At 47.6% G+C, this 27372-nt stretch overlaps 5 protein-coding genes across 5 annotated transcripts; 3 read left to right on the plus strand and 2 right to left on the minus strand.

Moving 5' to 3' along the window:
* Positions 1-1932: 1932 nt before the first annotated feature.
* On the minus strand, positions 1933-3180 carry GGS22DRAFT_177221 (uncharacterized protein; the record flags this gene model as incomplete). Its single annotated transcript, XM_047963500.1, has 1 exon — positions 1933-3180. The coding sequence occupies one exon, from the start codon at positions 3178-3180 to the stop codon at positions 1933-1935; it is 1248 nt and encodes a 415-aa protein (XP_047824070.1).
* A 7485-nt stretch (positions 3181-10665) lies between these two features.
* GGS22DRAFT_10434 (P-loop containing nucleoside triphosphate hydrolase protein) lies at positions 10666-12572 on the plus strand. Its single transcript, XM_047957767.1, has 5 exons — positions 10666-10970; positions 11024-11234; positions 11293-11345; positions 11439-11714; positions 11775-12572. The coding sequence occupies exons 1-5, from the start codon at positions 10913-10915 to the stop codon at positions 12164-12166; spliced, it is 990 nt and encodes a 329-aa protein (XP_047824071.1). The 5' UTR covers positions 10666-10912; the 3' UTR covers positions 12167-12572.
* Positions 12573-16455: 3883 nt separating this feature from the next.
* On the plus strand, positions 16456-18442 carry GGS22DRAFT_10485 (putative Bromodomain testis-specific protein). Its single transcript, XM_047957784.1, has 4 exons — positions 16456-16545; positions 16889-16982; positions 17038-17915; positions 18005-18442. Exons 2-4 carry the CDS (start codon positions 16903-16905, stop codon positions 18316-18318), a joined length of 1272 nt encoding a protein of 423 aa, XP_047824072.1. The 5' UTR covers positions 16456-16545; positions 16889-16902; the 3' UTR covers positions 18319-18442.
* A 493-nt stretch (positions 18443-18935) lies between these two features.
* On the minus strand, positions 18936-21996 carry GGS22DRAFT_10501 (MCM-domain-containing protein). The gene is made up of 3 exons (XM_047957786.1): positions 21793-21996; positions 19159-21730; positions 18936-19095 (listed from the first exon to the last, which is right to left on the minus strand). The coding sequence occupies exons 1-3, from the start codon at positions 21863-21865 to the stop codon at positions 19062-19064; spliced, it is 2679 nt and encodes an 892-aa protein (XP_047824073.1). The 5' UTR covers positions 21866-21996; the 3' UTR covers positions 18936-19061.
* Positions 21997-22530: 534 nt separating this feature from the next.
* GGS22DRAFT_150348 (Cullin repeat-like-containing domain protein) lies at positions 22531-25118 on the plus strand. The gene is made up of 3 exons (XM_047959293.1): positions 22531-23195; positions 23273-24756; positions 24824-25118. The coding sequence occupies exons 1-3, from the start codon at positions 22985-22987 to the stop codon at positions 24875-24877; spliced, it is 1749 nt and encodes a 582-aa protein (XP_047824074.1). The 5' UTR covers positions 22531-22984; the 3' UTR covers positions 24878-25118.
* The last annotated feature ends 2254 nt before the right edge of the window (positions 25119-27372 follow it).

Consider the following 27372-nt stretch of genomic DNA (forward strand, 5'->3'; position numbering starts at 1 on the left):
CTTCCCACCGCTTCTTCAGCGCAACCCCAGGATTGGACGACAGCTCTTCGGGGACGTCCGGTAATCAATTTCTTCTTCCTCTCCTTCCAAGGTTCTTCTCCCTTGGCTTCCCTCCTCGCAGGGCTGATGGCTGACGCACTGCCGCCGTGCTTCCTGCCTGTCATTCCCGTCCTCCAAAGCACGAAACCCCATGTACCCCATTCGTTACGAGGGCAGAAGAAAAGTAAGGCGATAGGGCCATCCGGGTTTTGTGGGGGCGGCTTTTTATTATTATCATTACTCATGTTCTATTATACCTACATATACTTACTTTTAGCACTGTTGTTTCTCCTCTGCCTATCGTCGCTCCGTAGGCGGTGAGCATAAAATATTAAAGTAGACAGGTTGAAAATTTTTTATGATACTTTGCTTGTCGGTGTGTCATTTATCGTATGCGGGCACCCTTTTCATATCGAAATATTACTACGACTACCTACATACATCCATGATGTATGAAGCCTACATCTTGGAAAGTTTACATAATATCCCATCCCGCCCTATCACTAAGTCGTAACCCATGTAAGAGATCTGGAGAAAGACCTTGGCAAGGCTCAGGGTAGCCCGCTCCGAGCCGAATCCCTCTCGCTGTCTCTCTCCCTTAATTTCTCCATGTTCTTCCAATCCCCCCGTCCCTCCCGTCTAGGTACCTTGTTCGCATTCGGTATATGCGGGGTGTTCCAATGAAGACTACGTGCAAGGGGGGTGAACTGCGCTGCGCGTAGTAATCCGCGATATGGTGATGGGATGGGATGTATTATTAGTCACCGAGTCAGTACCTAGAAACCATCTCTCAGAAACACACATACATACCTGGTAGTTGCAGTAAATTCCCGTTTGTGTAACGATGTGATGGTGTTCTCCAGCTTCTCCGTAAGGTTCGATCATGGTATCTCAAGAGAACACCCGAGACCCGAACATTCCTCTTTTAGGTTTGTGGCGTCACGGAGGTCGACACGTTGGTTTTATTTCCATAATCTGGGGTTGGGACATGTCGGTTGAGGCGCCACGGGAGATTTTTTGAACCCGACGACTTGGAGATTTGTCACGATGAGCATATCACATTAAAAAAAAGGATTCCAAGTAAGCTGAACCTAACTGGTGTGGAAGACTTGTTTCTTGGGGTTCCGGAGATCTAGACCGAATTTCATTTGCCTATGCTTTATGTCATTTACCATTATCGACTACCTAGTACCAATAGCTGTGAACATATCGCCTTGTCTTTTTGACCAGAGTACCGCCAAGCCTGTACCAAGATATTGGCCCGATATTGAGCTAAACGCACGCACTTAACAGACCCTTCATCAGAGGCCCCCCTATAGGCATTTGAAGTTGAGAAGAGAGGAAGTAGAATAGCTTGCCGCCCAAGAATTTTGACTGCCGATCCGGCCAAGCTTCACAATGCTTAAACCCGCATCCCGCTATACTCGCCGATTCCACCGTCTATGAAGAACAAAACCAACCCCGATATGCCAACGCTGTGAGTGGAACTGATATATATATAATAAAAAGAGAAGAAACGTAAAATGGTAACCGGTAATCTTGTTCTCGTCGATTTTTCCCGGCCATTCCGCTCGGTGAAAAGAAACCCAAAGTAGAGAAAATTCACTCCTAATCCCACTTATAACACAAAATCTAGCCGCCGATGAGGGTCTCAAGTCTATAGATTCATAATTCTGCCAGATAATACGGCATGCCCAAATAAACCGCCCATCCCCTCACGGTGTGATTGCTTGAATACTACCGTAGGTAGCCTTATTAAACAAGCTGTAAAGTAGCTGCAGCTCTCGAAAAACTTCGCCATTGGAACGCCACCTCTTGTCTATGTAACCCTCTATAATTAAAGTCGTTATTCATGTCGCAGTGGATATATCAATCATCATTGGATTCTCGAGCCTACATCCTGTCCATTAGGTCGCCACCTGCTAGACTACCACTTGCTGAGCTTCGACCGCTGGTGTTGTAGCCATCATTGGATAGGAGGTCGTGAACTGCGACCTTCGGCACCTGAGGAACAGGTAACTTCCTACTACTGTCGGGTCGGCTAATGATATCCGTAAGAGACAAGCCACTGGGCCGAGGGCCGTTGTTGTTGGTTGTTTGCGTAGGCGGTGGATATGCCACCCCTTCGAGGTGCGGTTCCATCGGGGCTAGTGCGGGAGTATGACCCAATGTTAGGTTCCGTAAAGTTGGGAGTTCGATACCAGCATACGGCCGAAGACGCGGGGAATGAGCGGGCGTTGCAAGTGGCGTGTGATCAGGTGTGGGAGACAGAGAGTCATGAGAGAAAGTTGGAGATGATGGTGCGGTGGAGTTGGGCGAATTTGGTCGCGATCTTTTGACATGGCGGAGAGCATGAGAATAGTGGTCGTCGTGATCATCTGAGTGTGTCCTTGTCATATGGTAGGCTGACAAAGAGGGAAGATGGCCTCGAGAGTTGTGGAGGCTGTTGGCATAGTACGGGTGAGCTCTGGCCTGGTGGTGATGACCACCCATATTCTCACGTTCAAGTTGGTTCGAGACGTTGGCCAAAATGCCAATATCCATGCTGTGGCCAGGGTGCGAGCTGTTGCCGCTCATATTCCGCCCGTAGTGGTGTAGAGGTCCTGGATGCGGAATAGCGTATTGGGAATATGAGTGAGGTGGTGAAACGTTCGGTGAGACAAGGGTAGAATTAGGAGCCGATTTAATAGACCTCGGGTTAGAAGGGGGAGGCATCATCGAGTCCGGCGACAGTGCGTGGCCCAATCCGTGATGCGTGGCTTGTCCAGCCTTGTTTCCCCTTCTCGAGTTCGGGTTGTTGTGTATTCTAGAGTGACGAGTGAGTTCATCTGAACGAGAGAACTTTTTACTGCATCCAGGGAATTGGCAGGCATGTGGCTTTTCACCAGTATGAGTTCTGATGTGTCTTGTCTGATGCTCTAGACGGTGGAAAGCCTTGTCACAGAGAGGGCACTTATACGGCCGGGGTAATTCATTGGTGTTTTCGGCGGGCTGGCCACCAGGGAGAGGGCCGTTCGGCCGGATAACGGTAACCGTAGCCATATCGACGTCTCCGTTCGAATTCCCGTCGTTGCTAATTGCTGTGGTAGGCTCAGGATTCAGCAGGTTGGAAAAATCCACCGCTGACTGTGAGCGTTGCATGTGATCGTCGCCAGCCAAGTGGGCACCGCCTTTTCCTCGCTAGAATAATTTCTTGGGGGGGAAATAACGGCGGCAAGTTATGTTGGCGAGTAACTGGTCGTTGCGATGGTTGAGAAGTTGCCGTGGTTATTATTTTGGTATCCCTTTTTCTTCTCTTTTATTTTTTTTTCTTCCTCGATAATCCCGCGATATTTATTAAGTGCTGATGCTGTTGTGTTATTGTTGTTGTTTCGTAGCCGTGCAACTTTTTCTTAGTCGAGAGCTGGGGAACGGTTGCAGGTGTAATAGTGCGGGTAGAATTTCGAGAGGAAAGCCGTTTGGGGGGGGATGGGGGCACTGGTACGATTTTAAATGAACTCCAGGTTCAGTAAGAGCGGGCGGGTCGGAAAAGTTAAGTTGGGATTGGAAAGTGCCAAAACGTGCTACGAGTGACGAAGGGTTCCCTAGTTTCTTAGGTTCTTAGGTACAGTACGGTATCGTACAGTGCAATGTGCGCAATGTTAGGTACCTAAAGACTTGTAACATTTCAATGTTCCAATTGCCTACAATTGCCCCCGGGGGCCCTGCCTTACAAGAATCCCCTAGTGTGGGGGGATCCAGTAGACGGACGAAAATGGCCTGGGGGAGTTGGAACCCTGGAGACCCATTCTGAAGGAGGCGCACATGCGTCTTTTGGTTGGTCCATTTTTTGGTTGGTTAGTTTGGTTTTAGTTGGTTGGGCAAGTCCTTGAAGGGGGATCCCTGGGTATGAGTAGGTACATAGGTACCCGTGTACGTACAACTAGAATTGGGGAAGGGGAAGGGGGGGAAGAAACGTGGAGGCCGCTGAACCTACTGAACTACATAGGTACTTTGACACTGTACTTAATCACTTAATCACTGTAAAAGATTTGCGCAAGGACATCTGGACTTAAACGGAGAGTCAGTCGCCTATGGACATCGCTTCAATATCCGATCTTAAAAAAAGTCACCATTCCTTAGCACTTAAGCGGTCTAGATCAACTTGCAGATACTCTAATCTTCGGCTACTAATCTCGACTTTCTTCTCGCTACTGCACAATCGTACTCATTGCCATGTACGTCGACCTTCATAGTACGGGGTGTGTGCAGAAGCGAAATGGTGTGTGGGATTATTGCGCGTGTCGAGGTCAGGGGATTGTGAAGTGGACATGTGCTTAGGACTCCCACTACATCGTGGTCTATGTACACACTCCTAGCATACTATGTAGGGGCGAGGGAGAAAAGAGTGTGAGAAAAGAGAAATATGCCTGGAAAGCCCACAGCTAAGACTAGGGCTGGATGGGGTGGGATTAACAAAGGGAGCAATCAGCCACGAATAGTCCTCACTGAACACAACACATGTTCTTGTTTCCTTTATTCACTATTCTACTTTCAGCGGTGTATATTATCATGGGCTGAGCATGTCCATATCCAGATGATTGGTATTACTACTATCAAGCTTCTCTATATTTTCTTTCTATTGTTATACTTCCCATCTTCGAAGTTGTTTGTTAACCTCTTTGTTATTTTAGTTCCCACTGTCTTTACAAACTCCTAAGGAGAAATCTCGACACAAAGACGCCAGTTTGCACCATTCGGATTACTTAATATAAGCGCATATGCCGCAAGCAAAAAGAACCCATCTGAATGGATCAGTAATGGATCAGTAGACCATCGTACCAAGCTCATACTATTCATTCTCATCTTACTAGCCTCATGTAAGTCATCCACCTGAAAATGGTCTGGGTAGCGGCATAGTACGACCGAGATGTGTGGGGATAACAGAGCGGCTGTAGGGAACGCTTAGTTGATTTGACGATGCACTCCCGCCGCGGATACTGCCTCGGTTCGAACCATTTCCTAGAGGCAAATAGAAAAAAAAATTATACCTAGTATTTAGTTTATGGGGTCAGGTAAAGGTCTGCGTCATTGGGTAAATCATCTAACCTATTTTGTTGTGTCGTTTGTCTTCTAAATCAAAGCCACTCATAACAATACCTCGTCCGAAGTTCTAAAAGAAAAAAAAATTGTGAAGGCCCACGATGAAAAAAAGATATGGGGAGCGTGGGGCCGAGCTCGGCCGCATTCGAAGCCTATCCAGCCTATCCGATTTTTTAGTACGGAGGTTAGATAAGGACCATCTTCGCCATCGTCGAACCGGCACTACACTAAACTGTAGAGAGACAATGGGACGGATGGAGTCCGATAAGTGGACCATGGAGCACACTAGAATTGTGAACGGAAATCAATGCTGACATAAGAAAGGGATATACTACACTGAATTATCAGAGGAAACAAGCTCAGCTCAGCTCAGCCCCTGAGTGTAAACCGGCCAACCAACTGATCGAAGCCTGATGACGATAGCACAGCGTCGTTTTCATATCACCAAACGAGATGACATAAAATCAAATATAGAAAACTCGGGCTTTGATCCCCGCGTATCTATTCCCTTCTCTGGGTTCTTAGCTCGTCTTAAACCTGGGGTAAAATATGTCGCCACGGTTCAGTTTGGATGATAGAGCCTATCACGTTCTTGGAGCTTCTCCCCACAGGTTATCTCTCTAGCCTGGTACTATCAACCGACGCATATCTCATGAGAGATTCATGCTAGGCAAGGTGCATTTCATACTATGATACGACACTATGATCCCAGGTAGCCTTGCCTTGTTCCAGATACTCGCTTCCCTGGGTCAACATAGCGTCTTATCGGCTACACTCTCATCTTATGAGATCAATATTCTCTCAAGATTGATTCTGTATCTGGGGACTGGGTAGTGTGGCTCGAGTTATTGGAATCAATCTGGCTCGGTCACTGGATCCACGTTTGACACATGCTTTTGAAAGAGTGAATGACGATAAGGTCTTACACATGCTGACGGTAACCGACAGTGTCAACGCGAGTCGATTAATATCTCCAAACCTCGGTGAGTACTGCGTGTATAAGACATATCACGAGAGAGGCATGTTTTCTTCTACGGCATTCCTCGGTCAAGATTTGACATTGATGTAATGATGCTGGAGTTCTACTACTTTACCGAAGAACCTCGTTGACGCCAAGCTTTTTTCAGGACGTGGGGGTCCGCTCAAAGACAGAAAACAGCAAGGCTTGAGCAACTTACGAGTCGATCCTACGTCAGGCAAGCAGGCATGTAGACGAGGCATAAAATATAGGCATGAATACCTATCGCCTGCAAAATAAGACCCATTAGCTTGCCTTGTAAGCACATGTGTGCACATAACAATTAAAGAACTGCAGGCGTAAGATGCCAAATTATATTATGTTGTCCTTGCGTCTTGGGCAGGCTCACATCAACTCCTTATTCGATTGTTACCTTTTGATAAAAATTTCTCACTGTCATATTCATACCATACTACCTAATAAGGGATTGACTTGATGCGCCCCGAAGATATTATTGCGCCAACAGATGAATGAAAGGAGATCCCGAGTCGATGCAGTGCCAACAGCATTGAAGTTATATATTTTTAACTAATCGTACGTACATGAGCATAAGGGATGAAAACTTGATAAGTCCAGGGAAGAACGGGAGTAGCCTTGAAGCCAATCACTTTATCCTTCCCTCGAGGATAGCCTCGATTCTTGGGTGATTCGATACTAATATGACCTCGGCCCCGGATTGCGGGACGTTTGAGATGAGCAGTACTACCTCTGTGAGGATACGAAAGGCCACGTACAAGACAAACCAAGTTTGAAGGCATAACTTTTTGAATCGTACTATGCAATAAATGTCCATAATAAAAGTACACACTGTACATGGAATCCGCTACATAAAACTTCCCCACAAAGATAACACTTAAACTTCCCTTCCACTGATCCGGGGTCATAGTCCCACAGATAAACTAAATATGATACCTTATTGGGTTTAACCCCTTTTCAGGACTTAGACGATGGCTTCATTTCCCCAATCAGGGATACCGAAGAAGCACCTCTTTGACCGTCTTAATTGCGCAAACGAGCCTTGTTATATTGCCAAGTCAATTTGGAATCTGGGGCAGCTATCACTATCACGAGATAACATACTATATAATTGCTACCTAGCAAACAGTTATAACCACTATTAATTAATTTATTTACTTACTTCATTCACTACATTCCTAGTAAATAGCAACCTTGCCAAGTGCAGTAGGTACTAGATGTAGGTAGATATATTACAAGGAATAGGTAGCATTAAAAATAAAACTAGCAGAAAAAAAAGCTCTTTCTAACCATTTAATGCAAGATGTTACCCGTGGGATCTCAAGTTGATCAACTAATAATCAAATAATGCAACTACACTAAGAGAATATTCTCCGACCTATATCGGCTCATGTGATGATTACAGTAAGAATTATAGAAATAAATACTATGATCGACTATCCGATGTAGGCTTGACCTACGCAATATATATCCCGGGTCATATCTATCAGTCAGCATTTGTATGGTCTAATGCACACTATGATAACATAAGAATGCCTCATATTTGTAACTGTCTTGGACTCTGTCGAGGATCTAATAATACACGGTGGCAAATAAAACCTTTTCTACACCTTCTAGAAGCTGTGTATATTCAAAACTACTCGTATTACAGCAGTGCGGAGATGGGCGGAGAGTTGCGCTTCTCCGCAGAAACGCTCTCTCCGCAGCTCAATCTATTCAATATTCTAGAGCTCATTCTAGAATGAAAATAAAGTGAAGGCCAGCAAACGCACATAGGGTCCAAGAACATCTTGGCAAGGCTATAATACTAGGTATTTAGCAACGACCGAACGAGCTTCCTGTCAATCGGGCCATCCTCTGATGTTTGAGTCGGGCCTTAGCTACTATGTACGTACTGTAGTAGCACGCGTAGCGAGAGAAGCTGGCCTGTCGAGCTCTGAATACCCCCAGAGTCTACGGTGCTACCCCTATGTACGAGCCGCGAGTCCCCTACGAGTCAGGTTGGCTCTGGATAGGCTGGATACCTGGTTGCATCCAAGGAACAAGGAACGCACTGTGCCTCAGCGCAAAACCGATTAAGTAAGCCGAATTACCGAACAAGATCCCGGCCATCACTCCGTTGGATTTGGATTCGGACGCCCACAAATTCCTATCAATAGATCAGCCAAGATCCTGATCCTTGATCTTCAGGACAATCGACAGGAGGTTACATAGTAAGAACTCAACCTCCACATTGGCGGATTGATATCAAACTAGACAGCTAGATAATGTTTCCAAGTACCTATCTAGGTAGGATTAAGGTATCAAGTTGGTACTGGTATCCACGGACGAGCATTCACCAGAAACAGAGCTGCGGAATAATTGCAGCCGCAACGGCAGTGGACAATTGGCATAAGGCTTCTCAGGGTTACTCAATGGGGGTTCACTCCTTAGAACCTGGATTGCTCGCGGGTGAATCGTTCCCCGGTTTTTTAGATAGTACGCATTTCGGTAGCTCCGAAGTTGTCCGAGGTTCGCTAACTGCCCAGGTCAGTGGTAGACGGCTTGCTCCGCTTGCCATTAAGCCGAGATGAGTCCCTCGACTCGTAGTTTCTAACAAAAAAAAGAATTTTACTTCCCATAAAATGCGCTACATGTCCATCGGAAACTATGGATCTAAACATAGCCATAGAAAAGGTTGCAACATGTACACGGAATATGATGTGTTTACCTAACTTTGCTCGCATTGGGGGAGATCTAGATGGATTTACCACGTTAAGCTCTTGCCCGAGGATAATTCAAAGAGATAGGATTGCCGTTCCATGTTTCCGAGAAAGCTGAACTTCCTGGGGCCCCCGGACTGTGGCGTCAATAGGTCCAGACCCTAGGAACCGGACCGAGTTGAAACTTTTCCCCGACACGAGACGTACGTACCTGCAGCAGTCCCCTGCGTGAGATCTGAAGATACGTAGCATCATCACCAAGACATGTAGCCGAGCCAATGAGGAATCGTTGTCGTCTCTCCGCATTGAAGGCCGACCAGCTACATCAATGCGCACAGCGTAGAAAAGCCTCCTGATAACGATGGGTTTGTGAACATATCCATGATGTACCATAACTACCCTAGGTATCCCTTTCTTTCCAGTGGCATGGTACGGCTACCTTATCCGGATGCTTGATCGCTAATCTTCAGATGATACGGACGTATGATATACGTTGGTGGAAATAGACTGATTCGTTGAAATGAGCTGTCTCTGGTCTCAGGCTCCCCTTAAACAGCACTAATACGCCGCATTAATTTGTGCTTCGACACTCTATCGCTGATCGCGACGCAAGTCGTCATGGCTCGGTTTGTTCCGCGATTGCATCCAAGCACCTTTTAGAAACAACAATGGTAGCCAACTTTCTCATATTGCTGACGACTAACCTCCGTGGGGGTGACCCTCCGACTATTCCAGTTTAAGACTTTCCCAGGAGGGGTCTGGAGCGATGGCGTAAGATATGATAAGAATATTGCGCCGCTGAGAGGTGCAGGTTCCGGGTGCCTATTTTCAGCTCGTGCTCACCAAAGACCATCCTTTACGAGTTAATGCCATAATCAGTCGGAGGAGATTCTTAATACAGCTACCAAGATTGAGATAGCTTCCGCGATGCGCGTCGCATTAATATCCCCAGTTCTAATAGATCGTACTGCTCGAGTGAACTAATCGACCTGTGTACTAGCTTCCCCCAACCCAGGAGATAACCGTTAATACACGTGGATAACCGACGTAGCTGAGTGGATTTGGGTTGCGCGAGTTTTGGACCCTGCCATCATCTCCAAAAGGCCAAAGCGAAATGGCCTGCTCCGAAATCGTGTTAGATTATCAGCTCCTAACATGCCTAAGAAAGGCATTTCGAAATATGAAGGCAGTAGTTATCTTGATCTCTGCATCTTAATATTTGTTGTTGGGAGGTTGTTGAAAGCGTTTCTTGTATGTACTGGGTCTATATGAGCCCAGGTGTGTTAATATTTTACTAAAAGCGCCCTAAACGGGAACAATTGCGACGCGCAAAATAGGCGGCCAAGGATACCTAGGTAGTTTAGGCGGTCTTGTTAATCTGTATAGGAACTAATTATTCGATCCATGGATAAGAAGAGTGCCATATTTTGTATACTGTTAGACGAAACGCAATGCATTTTATTGTATCAACATGAATGTTGGAGACGATACAAGTGCCGTTACTGTGAACATCGATACATAGCAATATCAATGTATGTTTCGTACTGCGAAATCGGTTGAATATTTCGAACCGCCTCCGATATCGACGCGAATATGCAACAAACTATTTGCGTACGTTCTCGTCCATAATATTGGGAGAGAAGACTGGAAACATTTCTTATTAATCGAAGAGAAGGAGATGATTTCTAATTTCTTACTTCTAAATTCTTAAGTTCAAGTTCTAAGTTCTGGAAAATAAGGTACCTACCTACTACCCGCCTAGGTACGCACGATTAGGGAACCCCGCGTCACGTGTAATCGATTGCCGGCAGTGTTTCAAGGAACTCGGGACGATCAGCGCTGATCTGCAGGCAACCGCTATGCTAAATAGATCCATGGATTGAGGCTCAACCCTGTTGAAATTGAGAAATCAACCCCAAATCTCCAACAGCTGACAGAACTGACTTCCGATTTCCGACCTCCAATATTTTCTCTCACCGCTCGCCTGAGATACCGGTATAAGTCCGAACGATATGAGGAATAACGAAAATCAAAATCATCTCATACCAGAATTCATGATTTGTTCATGTAGTTCAATTGCTTCTCGATATCCATCATGAATTACGAATCTGTTCATGGTCAAGATATATCGAGCTTCGATTTGACTTCGACTCGTGAGGATTAATATCTAATTCTATATGACGCATTACTAATTCACATACTTTAGATCGGTTGCCTACAGTTTCGGCAGCTCAGGCACTTAAGGATCTTGGGACTAACCCTCAACGCTTTATATCTACAAACCTCGCATCCCTCGATCAAAATCTCAATGATGTCATCAGTGATGATAGCGACGCTCCCCCTCGCCCCGGCGGTTTGCAGAAGGGTCAAGTCGTAGAAATCTGGGGACCCCCAGGTTCCGGAAAGACTGCCTTTGGGTAAGAATACTCATAATCTTACGCTTATACCTATATCGTATTCTAAACCCGGTTATAGGATTCAACTCGCTGCGAATATCCTACGTCAAGGTGAAAAGGTTATCTGGGTAGGTTCGTGTTACTTCATTTATCACCGTGCAGTTCCCAACTACGGTTCAGCATGTTTTATTCCACGTGCCACGAAATCGTTGACCTATTTCACAGATGGGTTCCACCCGATATCCCCCCGTAGATTGTATGATGTGATCGTATCTACTCACTATCCGTCATCACCATCCACTACAACCCCCTTAATAGATAATCAAACGGACAACTTTCTCCATTTTCGAGCGCCAACCCTGGCTCATCTCATCGGGCTCCTCTGCAAGCCCACATCAAGTGCGATCCCAAGCAATACTTCACTTATTGTGATCGATACTCTATCTAGTCTAATCAACCATGCTTACCCGAGAAATTTCGAGACCCGGCGATCCCAAAAAGGTAACACAGCACAAACGTTTCACAAGTCGGCCACAAACCATTTGCTGATTTCACATGCAGGTCCCGGACCTTCGGCTAGAAGATTACAGGTTCTTCAGTTCTTGATTTCGACGCTCCAGAAGCTTGCCGCTACGCGAGATCTTTGTATTGTCATTCTGTCTCAGTGCGCAACGAGAATGCAATTCGAACGCGGTGCCACGCTTATCCCTGCTATTAATGCTGGCACCTGGGAGCAAGGGATCGCTACGCGACTCGTTCTTTTTAGAGATTGGGTAATAGAAAACGACATAGTACGCGACATCCGTTTTGTCGGCGTTCAGAAGCTAAATGGCAAGTCAATTCCGGGTGGCATCAGTCAAGTTTTCGCCTTCAATATTCAGGCTGTAAGTAAACCCTTCATACGTAACCACCCTAGGCTGCTAACCTGCATAGGAGGGTCTTGTCGGCGTTGACTTAGATGCGAACCAACCATCCTTGCCGCTATCACCAAGTCCGCATCTGAAGCGAAAATTGAGCCAAACAGATTTTGAGGTTGCCGATAGCGAGGGTGAGGATTACGGTTGGGAGGATGAGGACGAATTAGAAATGCCGGGCATGCCGCCCCAATGGCAAGGTAGTGAGGATATCCTCCTCGGACAGGCTGAAGAAGAAGATGCTCAGACGGAGGAAGAGTCATTAGATCAATCCATACACCTGGAAGAGACTACGGCAGACCTGAAATCGGGTCGTACCGGGAGCGATGGAGACGACTCCTAGTTGACAACGTTGGTTGTGGGTCTTGAAAAGCCTGGTCCAGCCTGTCTTGAATGTGAGACGCGCACATTCACGATAATACGTTCCATTTGAAAATTCTACGAGCAGCACTTATGCAGCTCCACCGGATCCTCAACATTCTCAAGGGACCATACGCATAGTAGGACTCCATGAAGAATCGGCCAAATGTCGGCTACTTATGCTTCTAGCTTTAAGAAGTCGGTCACCGCCACTCCACACCTCGGTCTTTCACGGCCCAATTCTATTCTTTAGGTCAGTTTATTCGGTCTCGGACCAGCCGTGCTACTATATTATAGTAGAAAAGGTGAAAATAACACAGAATGCTGCCGTGATAAAATTTTCGCATACGAACATCCATCCCCAGTGTGGGTCGCCGGACTGACAGGATTGTACAGACTTACATAAATGATATCTAACATCAATGCAGAACATCTTTATGATAGAGATACACCTGTCGATGCTAGTACTCAGATACCTTGTAGTATCATAAATGGCATCCAATCAACCCTATTTGCCGTCTTTGTTCGAGATGAAACAGCTGGTATGTAGAATAACATCTAATCAGAAAGGCGATGGCCGAAATTCCACTTCATTCAGGGTCCTCCTTGGTCGGTTCTTTAACCGGTCGCGGCACCTGGCTGCAGAACTGCGACCGGGAACCGTTGCATTGCACCATTGCGACTCAATAAATACAATCCTGCCGCCAAGGGTCCCGTGGAATAACCCCTGAGCTCCATTATACTGCCTGGGAGGAAGATATCGAGGACCTGGACTATTCGCCTGCTTCTAACCGGAGGCTCACCCTTATCTCAGTCACCGTCTCATTTCCACTCAACCTGATTGCCATTAAGATCACTCCCGGATTCCTGGCTTCCTACCGTACGATGGTGGATTTATAACTGCAACCCACCCGATCGATGGTATCATTTTCTTTAGAGGGTAACAGTGCGATCGGAGCTTAGCCGCAGGGGATCTATCGCCGGTCTACACCTGGAGAGGTGGCTACTAGCTAGCAGAGATGGTGTATCCGCGCGTCGACAAATGCATTTTGTGGCTCCTAAGCTGTCGAGCCATCCTGCGTCACACCATCGAATTCCCAAATACCCCTACTGTAATGATAATCTAAGTGTGATAACGCAAAGAAGGCAATCTACACCGCATGGATCGACTCTGCACTGCATTTCTGACCCCATATCCTCACTTTCGGCAAGGCTTGTAGATCATTCGAGGGCCTTGGCTCGACTCTAAGATTTTGAATGTCGGGGTTGAATGCGGAGAAAGAGGACTACTGGGCAAGCATACCGCTGCTTACCTTATGAAGAACCTGGTTCTACAAGAATATCTTGCAGCAAGAATGCAACCGGATATGCATTGCCTGCAGGCCGGCCTGTCCTCGCGCTCACCGGTGTACGGACTCGGGAAAGCCTTTCTACTACCCCTCGGAAGACTGTGCCGCGATTCCTGGGGAACTCTTAGCCACAAGCGAGAAAAACTCATCACCTAGCCGTGCAAGTCTCGATGCTGCTAGCGAGAGTTGTACGAGGTTGACCCTAACACTCCTGCCTGTTTAGCTCTTTCGGGCCACCTGTTCCTCCGTATTACACCCGTTAGGGAGCTGCATTTCCAAGATTTACAGCGTATATATATGACCTTAAGACTCGGGATATAGGATGTATGGTACCTAATATAGATTGACTGCCGCGTGCTGGGAATGGCTTCTAGGTCGGCTTGAGTTGCGTTTTGACATGAATCGAAGCGTCGAGACCGTTCTAAAGCGGATCTTGCTCCCAAGACATTAGCGAGGCTCTCTGGGATCTACAGGGCCGATCAGTTCGTTCCATAGATGACGCCGTGATGATACTTGGCTTCATATCTGCTGCGTAGTAAGCCTGTTTAGCAGGTATATATCTTCTGGGTACATATAGTGCGGCAGATAGGTATCGGCAGCTATGCAACCTGCAAGCATTTCTTTTTATTAAGACGCGACTCGGTGCAACTGCTGGTACGGCCGTTGCATCCCCTTTCGTTATCGGGATGCGCCGTCGATACGCCTCGGTCTCCCCTCCCCTCGCGGCGCCAGCAAGGTAAAAGTGATAGTTCACTTGTGCAACATATGATCCTTTTCGGTAGTGTTCGTTTCACAGCGACCCGGACCCGCAATCTTACGATCTGAGATCGCTTCAAGGGGTCCGGGGAAGCAGGAACGATAGGCGGTTCCTTGTTTTCGGCGGTTACCTAGGGGTCGCTGTTGTTACGACGATAGGGCCGGATGGGAGGCTTTAGGTCGGGGATGCTTCGCGGACATATGGATGCCCTTGCGGCTTAGAGTGAATGCCGTTATTGGTTGGCAGAGTCGTTTAATACAGTTTTATATAACCACCTAACCTAGCTTTCAAGAGGAACGGAGGCGCGCCTATGATTACCTGGTATCTACGCGGAAGTGGATATACGTCCTAAGTCGTACGTTAATGATTTAGTAGCGGCCGCTTTATAGGTGCATACGATTCGATGCTGGCTCCCTCGGTATAGTTCATCGCAACTCCCACCCCGTACCTCCGGAACGGGCTCCGAAGGTGCAGAAATCGCGTGGCAGATGCAGCGGAGGTTTGAAGAATATGAAACTGGAATCGAATCGTCCAACCAGAGATACCATCCACTGACATGTGCCTGGGCCTAGAGCTAAGGTGCTTGCCGATATTGGGTCAAGAGGCTAACGCGGTCGATTCATCCGTGATGTCCGAACTTCTGATAACAATAGCTCGTGCCGCTATAAAACCATCCTCAGGACTCCATAGAAATCTCGTCGCTACTTGAAGCTCTGTAGATAGTACTGGATCTAGTCATATAGCAATGAACCATGGGTGTGGTTTCTTGATAAGCTTCAAGCTGAGATTGTCAACCTATAACAGCAAACCACGTGCTTGGAAACCATAGTCAATACTAAGTATTGTAGTTGAGATATTCAACTCCGTGAAAAGATGTGACGAGAGCAATCGTGGTGTAGGTCTAACGAAGTCATTTTCTATAAGGTATTCGTAGTATTGGAGAGACGATATTTGCTTAGGTAATCTCGCGAGGCTAGGATTGAGGTCCGATATGGAGAATATCTTGGAGATGATGCTGTAAACTTGTGACGATAGGTAGGTACCTACTTATCTATATCGAAGAAAGCTGTATTCGCGATATGGACTTCGGTCGGAAATATTCATTGTTGCTTGCTTTGGTTAGGTATGAATCGCTATATGTGTTTTCCCCCTTCTCATTAACAATCTTCATCGTACAGTATATAGTAGATACCGTATCATCTCATGAGACTGATAGAAAATTGAAAAGGTGGTGCGGATTTGTCACGCATTTATTCAGATCATTTGAGGCTTCGGTTTATATGTACTGGAAGGAGGTATATATCGCATTAAATGACCTAAGGCTCTTTGAAAACACTCCGTATTAAAATTGACGAATCGACTGAAGATTTAAAAGTTATTTCTCGCGTTCTTGCACTGTAACTAATTCATAAATTTGAAAATGGAAAGAACTTTAGAAGTTATCGTGAGTGATCTGGGGAATGTGCGGATGGACAATTTGTTGGTACACGGGCCTCTTAGGTAGCCGTGCACGCACGATATCAGGACATTGTGGAGAAATAACCCTGTCACCCCTGACTGGAGCTTTCCATCATTTTTTCATTGGCAGGTACGAAACCTCACGATAAACTCATTCATCAACAAGCTTTCATCGCTTCGTTTTTCATCATTAAATTCAACAATGTTATCGAGGATCACCCAATTGCATTCGTCCAACTCATTCAATTTGCATTAAACTTTCACCGAACAAGTTCACCTTGGGCTATTCGGAACCGGTGAATTAGAAAATTTAATCACCAAAATCCGTTGATCATTAAAACGAACGTTGCAAACAATACTCTAGCGCCGCTATGAGATCTTGGCTTGGTACTTCTCCGTCTTGACGAGTATCTGATGAGGTGAACGATACGAGTCAAGGTGACTCATTGAAGTCGATTCAGATTGATTATACTGCTATTATCTGAGATAAGTAGGTACGTATTGCTATCGAGCGTCATTTACAGTTAATCCAATTACACAACTTGATACTTCATATTTTCTATCATCTTGTCTTTACCCAATACTCGTCACTAACCAGCTACCTTACTACGGTAGGGGGTAGGTACCTAATCTTAACATAACACATTCATTGCAATACATACTACAACTGACGCGCCCTCAATTAACACGATAAATATATTTCATCCTCCGTACACCATTCTTCCATCTTTCCCATTTCAATCCGTCTCATACTTCACCATCTATAACCCCCCACTAGTACTCATACAACCCTACTTACGATATCTGTTAATTTCGCGTCTAACATATTTCCATTAGCCAGGCGCAGAATAATGGCGACCGAAGCTGCAGAGACGGTGCAAGCTGTGAGCGACAGGATGGATAATATGGAGCCTGCTAGCTTCTCGTGGCTGTAAGTTAATCACTTTATCACTAATCTTATGATCTATATTAACTTAAAATTGTAGACAACCTCACGTCATTTTCGTCGTCATCCTCGTCGGTGAAGAAGAGATACCCTTCGGCATCCAGCTAGATTTCCTTTGTGCTAAGTCAACGTTCTATCGTACTCACTTCGCCAATAAGCAAGGTAACGAAGAGACCGAGAACGAGAAGATTGAGCTCGTCGTCAAGCTGCCACAAGCCACCCCCGAGGTCTTCGGACTTGTCCAGAACTTCTTATACACTGGTAGACTCTTCACTGACGTGGAGTCACTTCCTGGTTATGAAGTACTGATATCTACCTGGAAGCTTGGCCACGAGCTGGGAATTGATGGTCTCTGCGATGAAGCTCTTGAAGCTATGACTGAGTGTAGACGCATCACCCATCATATCCCCGCCACCCCCCTCCTTGTGCAGGCCTGGAAAGACGCTCCTGAGGGCTCTTCCATCCGTAAACTCCTTCTGAACTGGGCCGCCGAATATATCAGATCCTCCGAATCTCGTCAAGAGTTCACCAAGTCGCTTCCACAAGAAGTCCTCAGCGAGCTTGTAATTGCTATGAGCCATCTTAACTCATCGCCTGTCATACAGGTCAATCCTCTTCCATCCCCAACCAATCAACCTCGAAACAAGAACGTACACTACCTTGAGGCCGAGGAAAGCGATGGTGAATCTCACCATAAGGTACAGAAACAGCGTCACTCGGATATTATCCAGGCTCGCTCGAACCACCAGACCGAACGCAAGGTTGGACCCAAGAAGTCTGTCCCACGAGCGTCGCTACCTACGCTGAAACTCGTTAAGAAACGATCTAGCCTTGGTCATGTAGATGACCAACAATATTCATCAGATCAGAAACTCAACTTCTGCGCCGATCTTCTTAGTAGAATGCTGTCTGGCCCTGGTAAGCTCTCTCAACTTTATCCTTACTCTTCACTATAAAACCATTCACATTCATCCCACACCCTCATATTTATACTAACATGATAATAGGCTTCTGGACTCGCTTAGTCGGTCCCTTCCGTGAACCTGTCCGACCTGATGATGATGGCGTGCCGGATTATTTCGAGAAGGTCAAGAAGCCTATGGATCTCAGCACGATCAAAGGCAAGATGGATCGCCGAGAATATAATAACGAGCAAGAGTTTCAGGCCGACGTCCGTCAGATCTTCACCAACTGCTATACATATCACAAAAACGACTCGCCGATGTGGCTCAACTGCGAGAAATTCCAAAAGACGTTCGAAGAGAAGTATGCGACAATGCCTAAGTGGATTGCTAAGATGGAGGGCGACGAAGCTGCCTAATTCTCTCATATCTGAACGCTTTTGTTTATAGGCGAGAATCAGGTTACGTGGCAATGGATCTCTACACACTCACACTCACCCTCGCATAATTCGGTCTTAATACATCGAGGATGATTCAGTTAACCGTCTTGAGATTGGGATTTCGGTCGGTTTTGTACTTGTATAAGGAGGGGATCTGGCATATATTCTCACGGCCGGGCGTTAAATGGGACGTCTATGGCTATGGAAGTGGTAATTATTGCTTAGGCCTAAGTAAGGCCAGAGGATTCGGCGGTTTCTCGATACCAGATTAGTCTTTGTAGTAAATTTGAGGCTTTTGCATCACCTGCTTCTATAATGGAACAGATGTCTCTTGTCTAGAAGAAGACATCTTTTAACCGAGGATGTGATATTTGCAACCCCTTGGCTTCTGCTTTATAACATGCTGCAGTATTGTGGCCCCAATGCGTGGACATTCATGTCGGTCGGCCGTGATTATTGAAAGGATATGAAGTCCAAACTGCTACGTCCACAGAATAATGAACCTAGCACCATAGCACACGACGTTCCAACGTAGCTCATGACATTAAGTAACCTACGACTCTATCTAGCAACAAGCCAGACCAGAACCAAACATGCTGATCAGTCAGATAAGCACACATACAAATTCGCAACCCCTCGGGAACGCCCCTACCCTCTTCATGGATCATGGATCGTCTACCATATCATCGTAACCCACTACCTTCACATAGCATCACCTACATCTAGATCTTATACACCAAGTTTCCATCCGTGTACCTGTATATCTCGTTAGCATCGATTCCTACGTATCCAGCATATTTGGGCAAGAACCACACTTACATGATCTGATTCGCATCGTCCATCTTCTTAAGCGCCTTAATCGCCTCTTCTCGAGAAAACACGTCCCCGCGACCCTCCACGCGGCGGTTCACCGCGGCAATGACCTCTTCCACGTCCGCCGCGTCGTCGTCGAATAGGTCTGCGTTGAGGAGCTGGCCCAGCGCCGAGCGGAACATGGCTAATCTCTCCGGAGTGATCGGGGTGTCGATATTTAGGTCCGCGGCGCTAGACGCGAGGGCTGCGTCTTGCGTTTCTGTCTCTTGTGTCTCGAGCTGCGAGGCGGGCACCGAGGAGGCGAAGGAGAACTGCGATGTTGCGGGTGCGTTTGATGAGGACGCAGCTCCGCTTCGGTTGGGGCGTTGCGGTGTAGCGTTGTATATGTCATCGTTCTCCTCTGCATCGTCGTTTACTTCGGGGGAGCGGGCCGGGGTGCGGCCGTTCGCGCGACGGTTGCCGTTGGTTGATGGCTGCGTGCGGGAAGTCGTCCTGGATGAAGGGGCGACCCTACCACGAGCCGTCGATCCTCTGTAGCTGGTATCACCCCCATCGCCATCGTCGTCGTCGTCGCTGTCATCATCCTCACCGTCCGACTCGACTCGTTGGGTCCGTCTTCGCTTCCGCTTCGACTCGTCCGCGACGACCTCCTTGAACAGGGCAAAACGGAGGATTGCCTCAGCTGCTAGCGCATCCCGGTCGTCTACCCGATTGGAGAGCCTAGACTTGGCGTGTGCGGTTGCCAAACGGATGAGCGTTTCTAGGGTACGGACCGTCAAGGGAGATGTTCTCCTCTGGTTTCCTTCCATCTCATCGTTTCGTAGGCCGACGTATATCTCCGCGATGCGCTCCGACGCGTCCTGGGTTAATACCGGCCGGACCCTGTTCTTCGCGTACTGGATGTACTTCTTCATGAACGGGATACTTAGAACCTCCTTCCGCTTGTTGGCGCCGCGACCAGATGTTACAGTGACACCGGCATGCAGCATAGCATCGTATTTCTCGTAGACTTCGGTGACCGTCTGGGTGGCATCCTGGCTTTGTAATGCGACACCGAGGGCTTGTTGTCCGTTCTCGCGAACCGGAGCGCCTTCGTCGGTGCCGGGCTGTCGGTAACGGTGCATGCGCAGGACGTGTTCGGAGACCTGGCGATCTCGGGTATCTTCGATATCGTCCGTGACGACAAACAGCAGATCAAAACGAGATAGTAGAGAATCTGGAAGAGCAATGTTCTTGTGAGGATCCTTGTGTGTGTCGTATTGACCAAAGATGGGGTTGGCAGCTGCGATAACACTACAGCGAGCATTGAGTGACGTATGGATTCCTGCCTTAGCGATAGTGACTGTTTGCTGTTCCATAACTTCGTGGATAGCGACACGGTCAATATCCGACATTTTGTCGAACTCATCGATACAGACGACTCCTCTGTCTGCCATAACCATAGCACCGGCTTCTAGTCTTCTCTCACCCGTCTCCTTATCGGTCGTGACGGCAGCTGTGAGACCGACGCCTGAAGAACCACGACCAGTGGTGGCAATGGCCAACGGGGCGGTATTGAGCACGAAGCGTAAAAGTTGAGATTTAGCCGTCGAAGGATCACCAACCATGAGAATATTGATGTCTCCTCTTAGATGTGTACCATTCTCGAGATTCTTCTCCATACCACCCAACAACATGAGCAAGATAGCCTTCTTGATATAATCGTGACCAAAAATACTCGGTGCCAATGACTGCGATAAAAGTTCGAAGAGATTTTTCTTCTTTGAAACTTTGTTAATATTACGAATATCGGTGTCGGTGATGGTGGCGGTTGCTACACCTCCGCTAGCCTTAGATGAGAGAAGTACGATGTTGTTCGCTAGGATTATCGTCTTGAACAATGCGCTGTTGTGATTTGTATTTCGGTTTCCAAGTGTTCGGAATATGCCTACGAGCTGTACTCTGTCGCCTGGTTTTACTTTGTCGACGAGGTCGTCGTCTAGAATGACGTCCACGCCACGAGGTAGTTGACCGGCAGGGGCTCTCTCGGGCATTTCTTGTATAGAGATAGTCTGGTGATCTCTGTATGTACAGAATCCATACTCTGTTAGGAGTGGGTTCCCCTCTTCGTCTTCTTGGGGATAGACACTTGAGGTAGTTACACCGTTCGTCATAGTCTGGTCGCGATATTCGCGGAAGTGGAAAATATTCTTCTTCTCGTTGTAATGAACACTCTTGACGACTTTCGGTCTAATCAGCGAACATCTTGTGACAATACCTTCGATCGAAACCATATGATTTAGGTTATTGGATGATAGGGTTCTAGGATTGCAAGCGTTGAGACCGAAACTGCCAGCCCAAGCACAGTAGTACAGGACATCTTGATCAGTCTGGTCTGGTCGAGCTTGTGGAATGGTCTTTACAATTTCCTTGAGCGCATGGTTGAATGCTAGGGTAAAATCGAATGGGTCGAATAGTAGACCGTCTGCGAGTTCGGTATTGTGATCGCGAACGTGGTCTAGGTTGACTACTAAACGCTTTTGATTCTTCTGGAGCATTAGGATGATATCGGATCGGTAACTCCTCGCACGTGGATCATCTATCCAGGAACATACTCGTCAGTATCGCAATACTTAACACATAGCCCGTTGGTGAACTCACGAGGATCGAGGAACTCCTCAGCCAAGCGAATGCGCTCCTTGGCTGCTTCATCTCGAAGCATAAAACTGTCCATGATGCCTAATTATCTTCCGTAGTTGTGACCGAAAGTTGTAGAGAAACTAGGTAGATCACTAAGTTGAAGACGTCTATTATCTATTCTTCAGATAATTGCGGTGGGATAGATCATAGATAGCAATCAAGTGGGGAGATTTCCAAGGTTATTCTTAGACTGGAATTGGTTGTTTAGGAAAGGGGCAGAGGGGAATCAAAATCCATGTCGCGTCCCTGACCGCGTTTTTCGCGTGTCGTGTTTAAGTGGTTGCAGATGTCCCACTTGATTAAACCTTGATATGGCAAGCTATTTCGTCCGATTATCTCCGTGCGGGTGGAATAATTTCATCATTGCACTTGCCTTGTAATTCTTTGAATCATGTATTGGGTCTTGAAAACCTTTGACAAAGATACCATTTTGATTGTTTTTAAAATCGTCCGTTTAGGTATGCCAAAATACTACTAGAGACGACGCATCTATCTACACTTGGATAATTCTTGTGATATTTAAGTAGCACTATGTAGGTGGTTAGGTACCTAAGCTACTAATTACCTTGTAAAGGCTTCAATTAGGTATTTCAGGGCAGGTTTCCAAGGTTCCTTCTTATAAATTTAAGTAGTTTGTCGAGAATCGCTATTGAATTTGCTCTATTATACATTCATATATTTAGATCTAGATCTAGTTGTATCTAATTAATTATAAATCATTTACGTAAAGTGATTCGAATGTGTTTCATGCATTTCGGTCAAGAGAGCACTTGCCTTACATGATTGATTGGTGTGACAGCCCCTAGAAGCCAACCGGTGAAGCGTTATCAGCTTCCTAGTGAAGGCAGGCGCATAAATATACTGGCCTAGGTACCCGGTACTGGTGGTAGTAGTGGCCTAAGCGTGTCGGCACCAGCCGAAGCTACACCTAACCCGCCCCCAATTCAGTCACTCTGACGGAAGTCACTACTACTCCTAATTCATGCGGCGACAGTTCCAGAAGTCGTAAACTTAAACTTAACATCAATATCCTAACGACTACGACGAAACTGGACTCTGGCTCCCATCTGTCGCTTTCGCATTCGATCCCGGGGTCTTCATTGCTTCTGGCAAAGTAGGAAGAAAGTAGGAAGTCGGAAGTAGAATCAGAATCATGGCAGTAGGACTTTCCAACGGCCGCCATGCTGCTGACGAGGAAGCTCGTGCCGAGGTCGACGTGCTCAATTCGCGACTAGAGAAGACGACTCAATTAACCAAGAAGATCCAAGCATGCCTAGGAAGATTAGAAGCTACTGGGAAGAGCGTGCGAGATGTATCGGGTCCCCTTACTGGCGAGACTAAGAAACTGCAGGTCTTAGGGAATAGTCAGTTCATTTCCCCTCACCTTGCCCTACTATTCCGCAGGAGACTTCCTTATACTGATACTGTTGCCATTCTTTAGACATCGAGGCAGTCATCGCAGCTATTGAACGACTTCGCCAGCCTGCCGATTCCAAGAGCGATGAGGAAGCCATCATTCGCCAAGGTCCCGAAAAAGCCGGGTTATCCAACTACCTAAACTCGATCAAGCGGTTGAATAAGGCGCTGGAAAATATGAAGAGCTCGAACCTCCGTGCAAACCAGCAGACGATTGCTGACCTCCAACGTTTGATAAAATCTGGCAATACCCAACTGGAGAATTCGTTCGACAAGATGCTGCGGGGGGAGACGCCGCGATCGATTGAGCCGCTGCAGTACACGACTAAAAATACACCATTCCCCCTCTTGTCCCAAGACAAGATTTCGCGCCTAAGTCTTATGAACTCTTACGTGTCCGGTAACTCATTGTCCGAAAACCCACTAATCAAAATCTATGCCGATGTGAGGGCGCAATATCTATCACAAACTCTCATAAACCTTGCATACGCGAGCGTCAATACGGCCAAGAAGAAGAGCCCCGATGCTATCTACCGGGCCGGTACCAATGGGATTGGCATGTACGCCCAAGCAATGGAAGGCTTATTTGTTGCCGAATACGACAACATCTGCAACATATTTATGCGACAGGACTGGGGGCCGGCTTTTCAAATGACCTGTCAGGCCCCGCTGGCTGAATTGGCGAGAACAATCCGCGAGCTAAACAATCACATTAAGGCCCATCTCAACACAGACTGTTACCTCGCATATGAGGTCACCGAGATTATGTCCAATCTGTCCAACAATATCGAGGAACGCACGGGCGAACTCAAAGCTACCTTGGCCGCCGCATTGAAACCAGTGCGTGAGACGGGCAAGTCTTCACTTGCCGAGCTGCTCGAGGACACGAAGCGAAGGGTGGGGGCACTGCAAACTCTCCCCGCCGATGGCTCACCAGTCCCTGTGATCTCTGAGACGATGCAACGCTTGCAAACCATGGTTGACTTCCTCAGGCCAATATCAAGCATTATGATATCGCTAGGCGATGGCGGGTGGAAGTCGGCCGCAGCAGCGAACACTAGCATGGACGGGATACCTAGTTTGGCATCGTTCGACATCGGCGCTGACGGGAAGGATATTTTCGCGCATTATTGCACCGATACGATCGATGTCTTGATGTCGGCGTTGGATCAGAAGGCGAGGGCATTACTAAAAGGGAAATCGGTCTGGGGTGTCTTTCTGGCCAACAGCATAATCATCGTCGAACGTATGGTTCGGGATTCCGATCTAAAGCCGCTCCTAGAGGGTAGACTCAGCAGTCTGGAAGGTTGGCGCAAAAAGGCGAAGGCATACTACTCCGACGCGTCTCGGGACGTGTCAATGCATCTGCTAGACACGATCCACACGAATCGGTCTCAGCGACCCGCTTCGGGTTCATCCGAATCCACGTCGATCCTGAAAGGGCTGAGCAGCAAAGACAAGGACAATATCAAGTCCAAGTTCCAAACTTTCAACGCAACCTTTGATGAACTAGTGGCTCGGCACAAGACTTTCAGCATGGAGAAGGAAGTGAGGCAGATGTTCGCGAAAGACGTACAGCAGATGCTCGAACCTCTCTACAATCGCTTCTGGGACCGTTACCACGAGATAGACAAAGGCAAGGGCAAGTACGTCAAGTACGACAAGTCTTCTATTGCCGCCGTCTTCCTCAGCCTCTACTAAAGAGGTACCGAGTCATCTGCCGGCAACTGCGACTGCGACTGCGACTATTAGCAATCTGAATCATTTGAGCGTCACGAAAATGTCCCAGACGAATCCTGCGAAAGCCTCATATGCGGCGATCATCAGACGATTTCGTGGTATATGCTACAGTATAATCCAGGATTGGAGTTGTAAGTTAATATCTATTTATTTCCGGACATGCTTCACATGCACGGCAGCTAAAACCTGAAAGCGAAGCTTGGTTGCGAGTGGGGGTCACAAGGCCAAGGTGACTGAATCGAGGAGGGATGCACCAACGAAGCCTCGTTATGGTACCAAAGATTTGGAAATGCATGCAGCGACGGGCGACTCTTGTTTTTGTTCTTCCTCTTTTGTTTTTGTTTAGAAGTATACCGTATACCCTTTCGGACCGCCCTGGAGTTTGGGAGAGTAGTGTTGCAGGAGGATCGCCGGCAGACCCGGTCATACAGTATTCAAGAAGTATCCTTATATCGAGAGTGGTCTGATGAGCTGTATCCGACGTAAGACGATTTACTGTCGTGGGGAGCAGCTCCACTAGGCCGGATCCCCAGAGAAGATGAGATATCAAAATGTGATATGTGACTAATTGTTGCTGGGCTAGACAAAAAAGATACGTGCCTGCATCGACGATCGAGGGAACGTCGAGTCATGGGGAAACCCGTCCCCAAAGTAACGCCTTGTCTACGGAAACTCCTTCACCACAGATTCCAAACCATGGGAATTCTTGTGGGCCTGGGGCTATCTGCGTTGCGTATCGCTTGGCATTTGCTGCTTAAGTAATTCCTTCCCTACTCGGTCGACCTGCATGCAGGAATCGATGCTTTTCTAGCAGGGCCCGGGCCTTGGCCCCTCAAGGTGAGGTCGGTGAATTTCGGGTCTAGCTCTGAAGTTGATGCGCAAGGGAGCAGCGGCGACCGCCAGAAACCGTCACGATTCGCATTTGCTGCGTCCGGTCCATTCCCATTCCCATCAGATGGCATTCGAGGGATCCAAGGGTTCCAAGGGGGGCGGGCTCACCTTGGTATTACCTATTGATTAATCCCCTCCATTGCCGTATCCGTCTTCCACTTCCACTTCCTATACCATGTAGCCAGGTGGACCACCAAGTAGCAATGTGGCTCTGGCCCTAGACCCTCCGTGCGTGCTTGAATAACCTGGAAATGTACCCCTCTTTCCTAGGGTGTACCAGTTTAGGTATTGTGTCTAAAGCATCCGTCGTTTTCGAGGTCCTCTGCGATCTTGACCTAGGTATGCTACATAACCCGCGCACGAATATCTGGCTAATAGCTCACGGCCAGTCAGTTCTGCCACACCCTGTATGATTTGCGGGTTACACAGCAGCTAGCAGCAGCAGGCAACAGCACAGCGCAGCGCAGCGATGCCCAATTCAACTTCTATATGGCTCCACAAGATCCGTCGATTCCTCCAACTTGGGAGAACTGACGAGACCTCTGCGAGCTAACTAACTGGCTGCTTCGCTACTACCCCGGCCAGCCTTTCTTGGTGAATGGTAGGCCACACCCTACGTACGCGCATCTACATGCGCGCTGGAATTATTGTGCCTGCCGTTACCGTCTTGTTGCACGGACAGAAGGCGGGCAGAGAGGGTATAGAAGCACAGACTGTCAATCCCATTCCCCAAGAGTCTAGTTCGCTCGGCCGGTCGTAGCCTACTAGTTAGGTCTTGCAGCCAGTTCGCTGGTAGCTAGGAACAAAACGCAGCTGCGGCGAATGAGAGACAATCTACATTGTGTTCTCCTGCAACCCGCTATGCAGGACCGGACAGGACAGGAACGATTCACGCTGCATTGACCACACACCCTGTCCGCCCGTGCTCCACTAAGTTCAGCAACACTTTCGCCCCCTTCCAACGCGACATCGCCAAGTCTGCTGCTTTACAGCGATGCATGCTGCAGAGCGCCCTCTAGCGCCCTTCCTACAGGGCTGGGACTACCTAGCTGCTGCAGGTTGGCGGAGCGCTTCTCGAAGCCCGCTTGCTTATTTTCCTCTTAGATGATGCGGACGCGGCTTGGTTGGAATCTGGTCGCGCCATGTAGGTACCTGCTAATGGATGGGCGTATGTATGTATGTGTAAGGCCATTCATACGTCGGCCAGCCAATCCTTCCCCGGAACGGGGAAACCTTGCGATAATATCGACGTTAATAGGGAGTTTGGGGGGGGGGCGCCATATCATATCTGTGAGAGGAGAGCAGTCGAATCCGAAGCTTCCATGATAACGAGAACACGCGGCATGGCTTCCTCCTACTCGCCTTACCGTATGTAGGTAGTCCGTCCCAGAAGCTTGTTGGATGACGATGGTTCCCGCTGGGGTTTCATCGCCGTTAAGTAAAGAGTATATCAGATATCAGAATGCACATCGATGATTCGATATCCTCCCCACC

This window comes from Annulohypoxylon maeteangense, assembly GCF_022496945.1.
Source record: "Annulohypoxylon maeteangense strain CBS 123835 unplaced genomic scaffold GGS22scaffold_1, whole genome shotgun sequence".
Taxonomy (NCBI): domain Eukaryota; kingdom Fungi; phylum Ascomycota; class Sordariomycetes; order Xylariales; family Hypoxylaceae; genus Annulohypoxylon; species Annulohypoxylon maeteangense.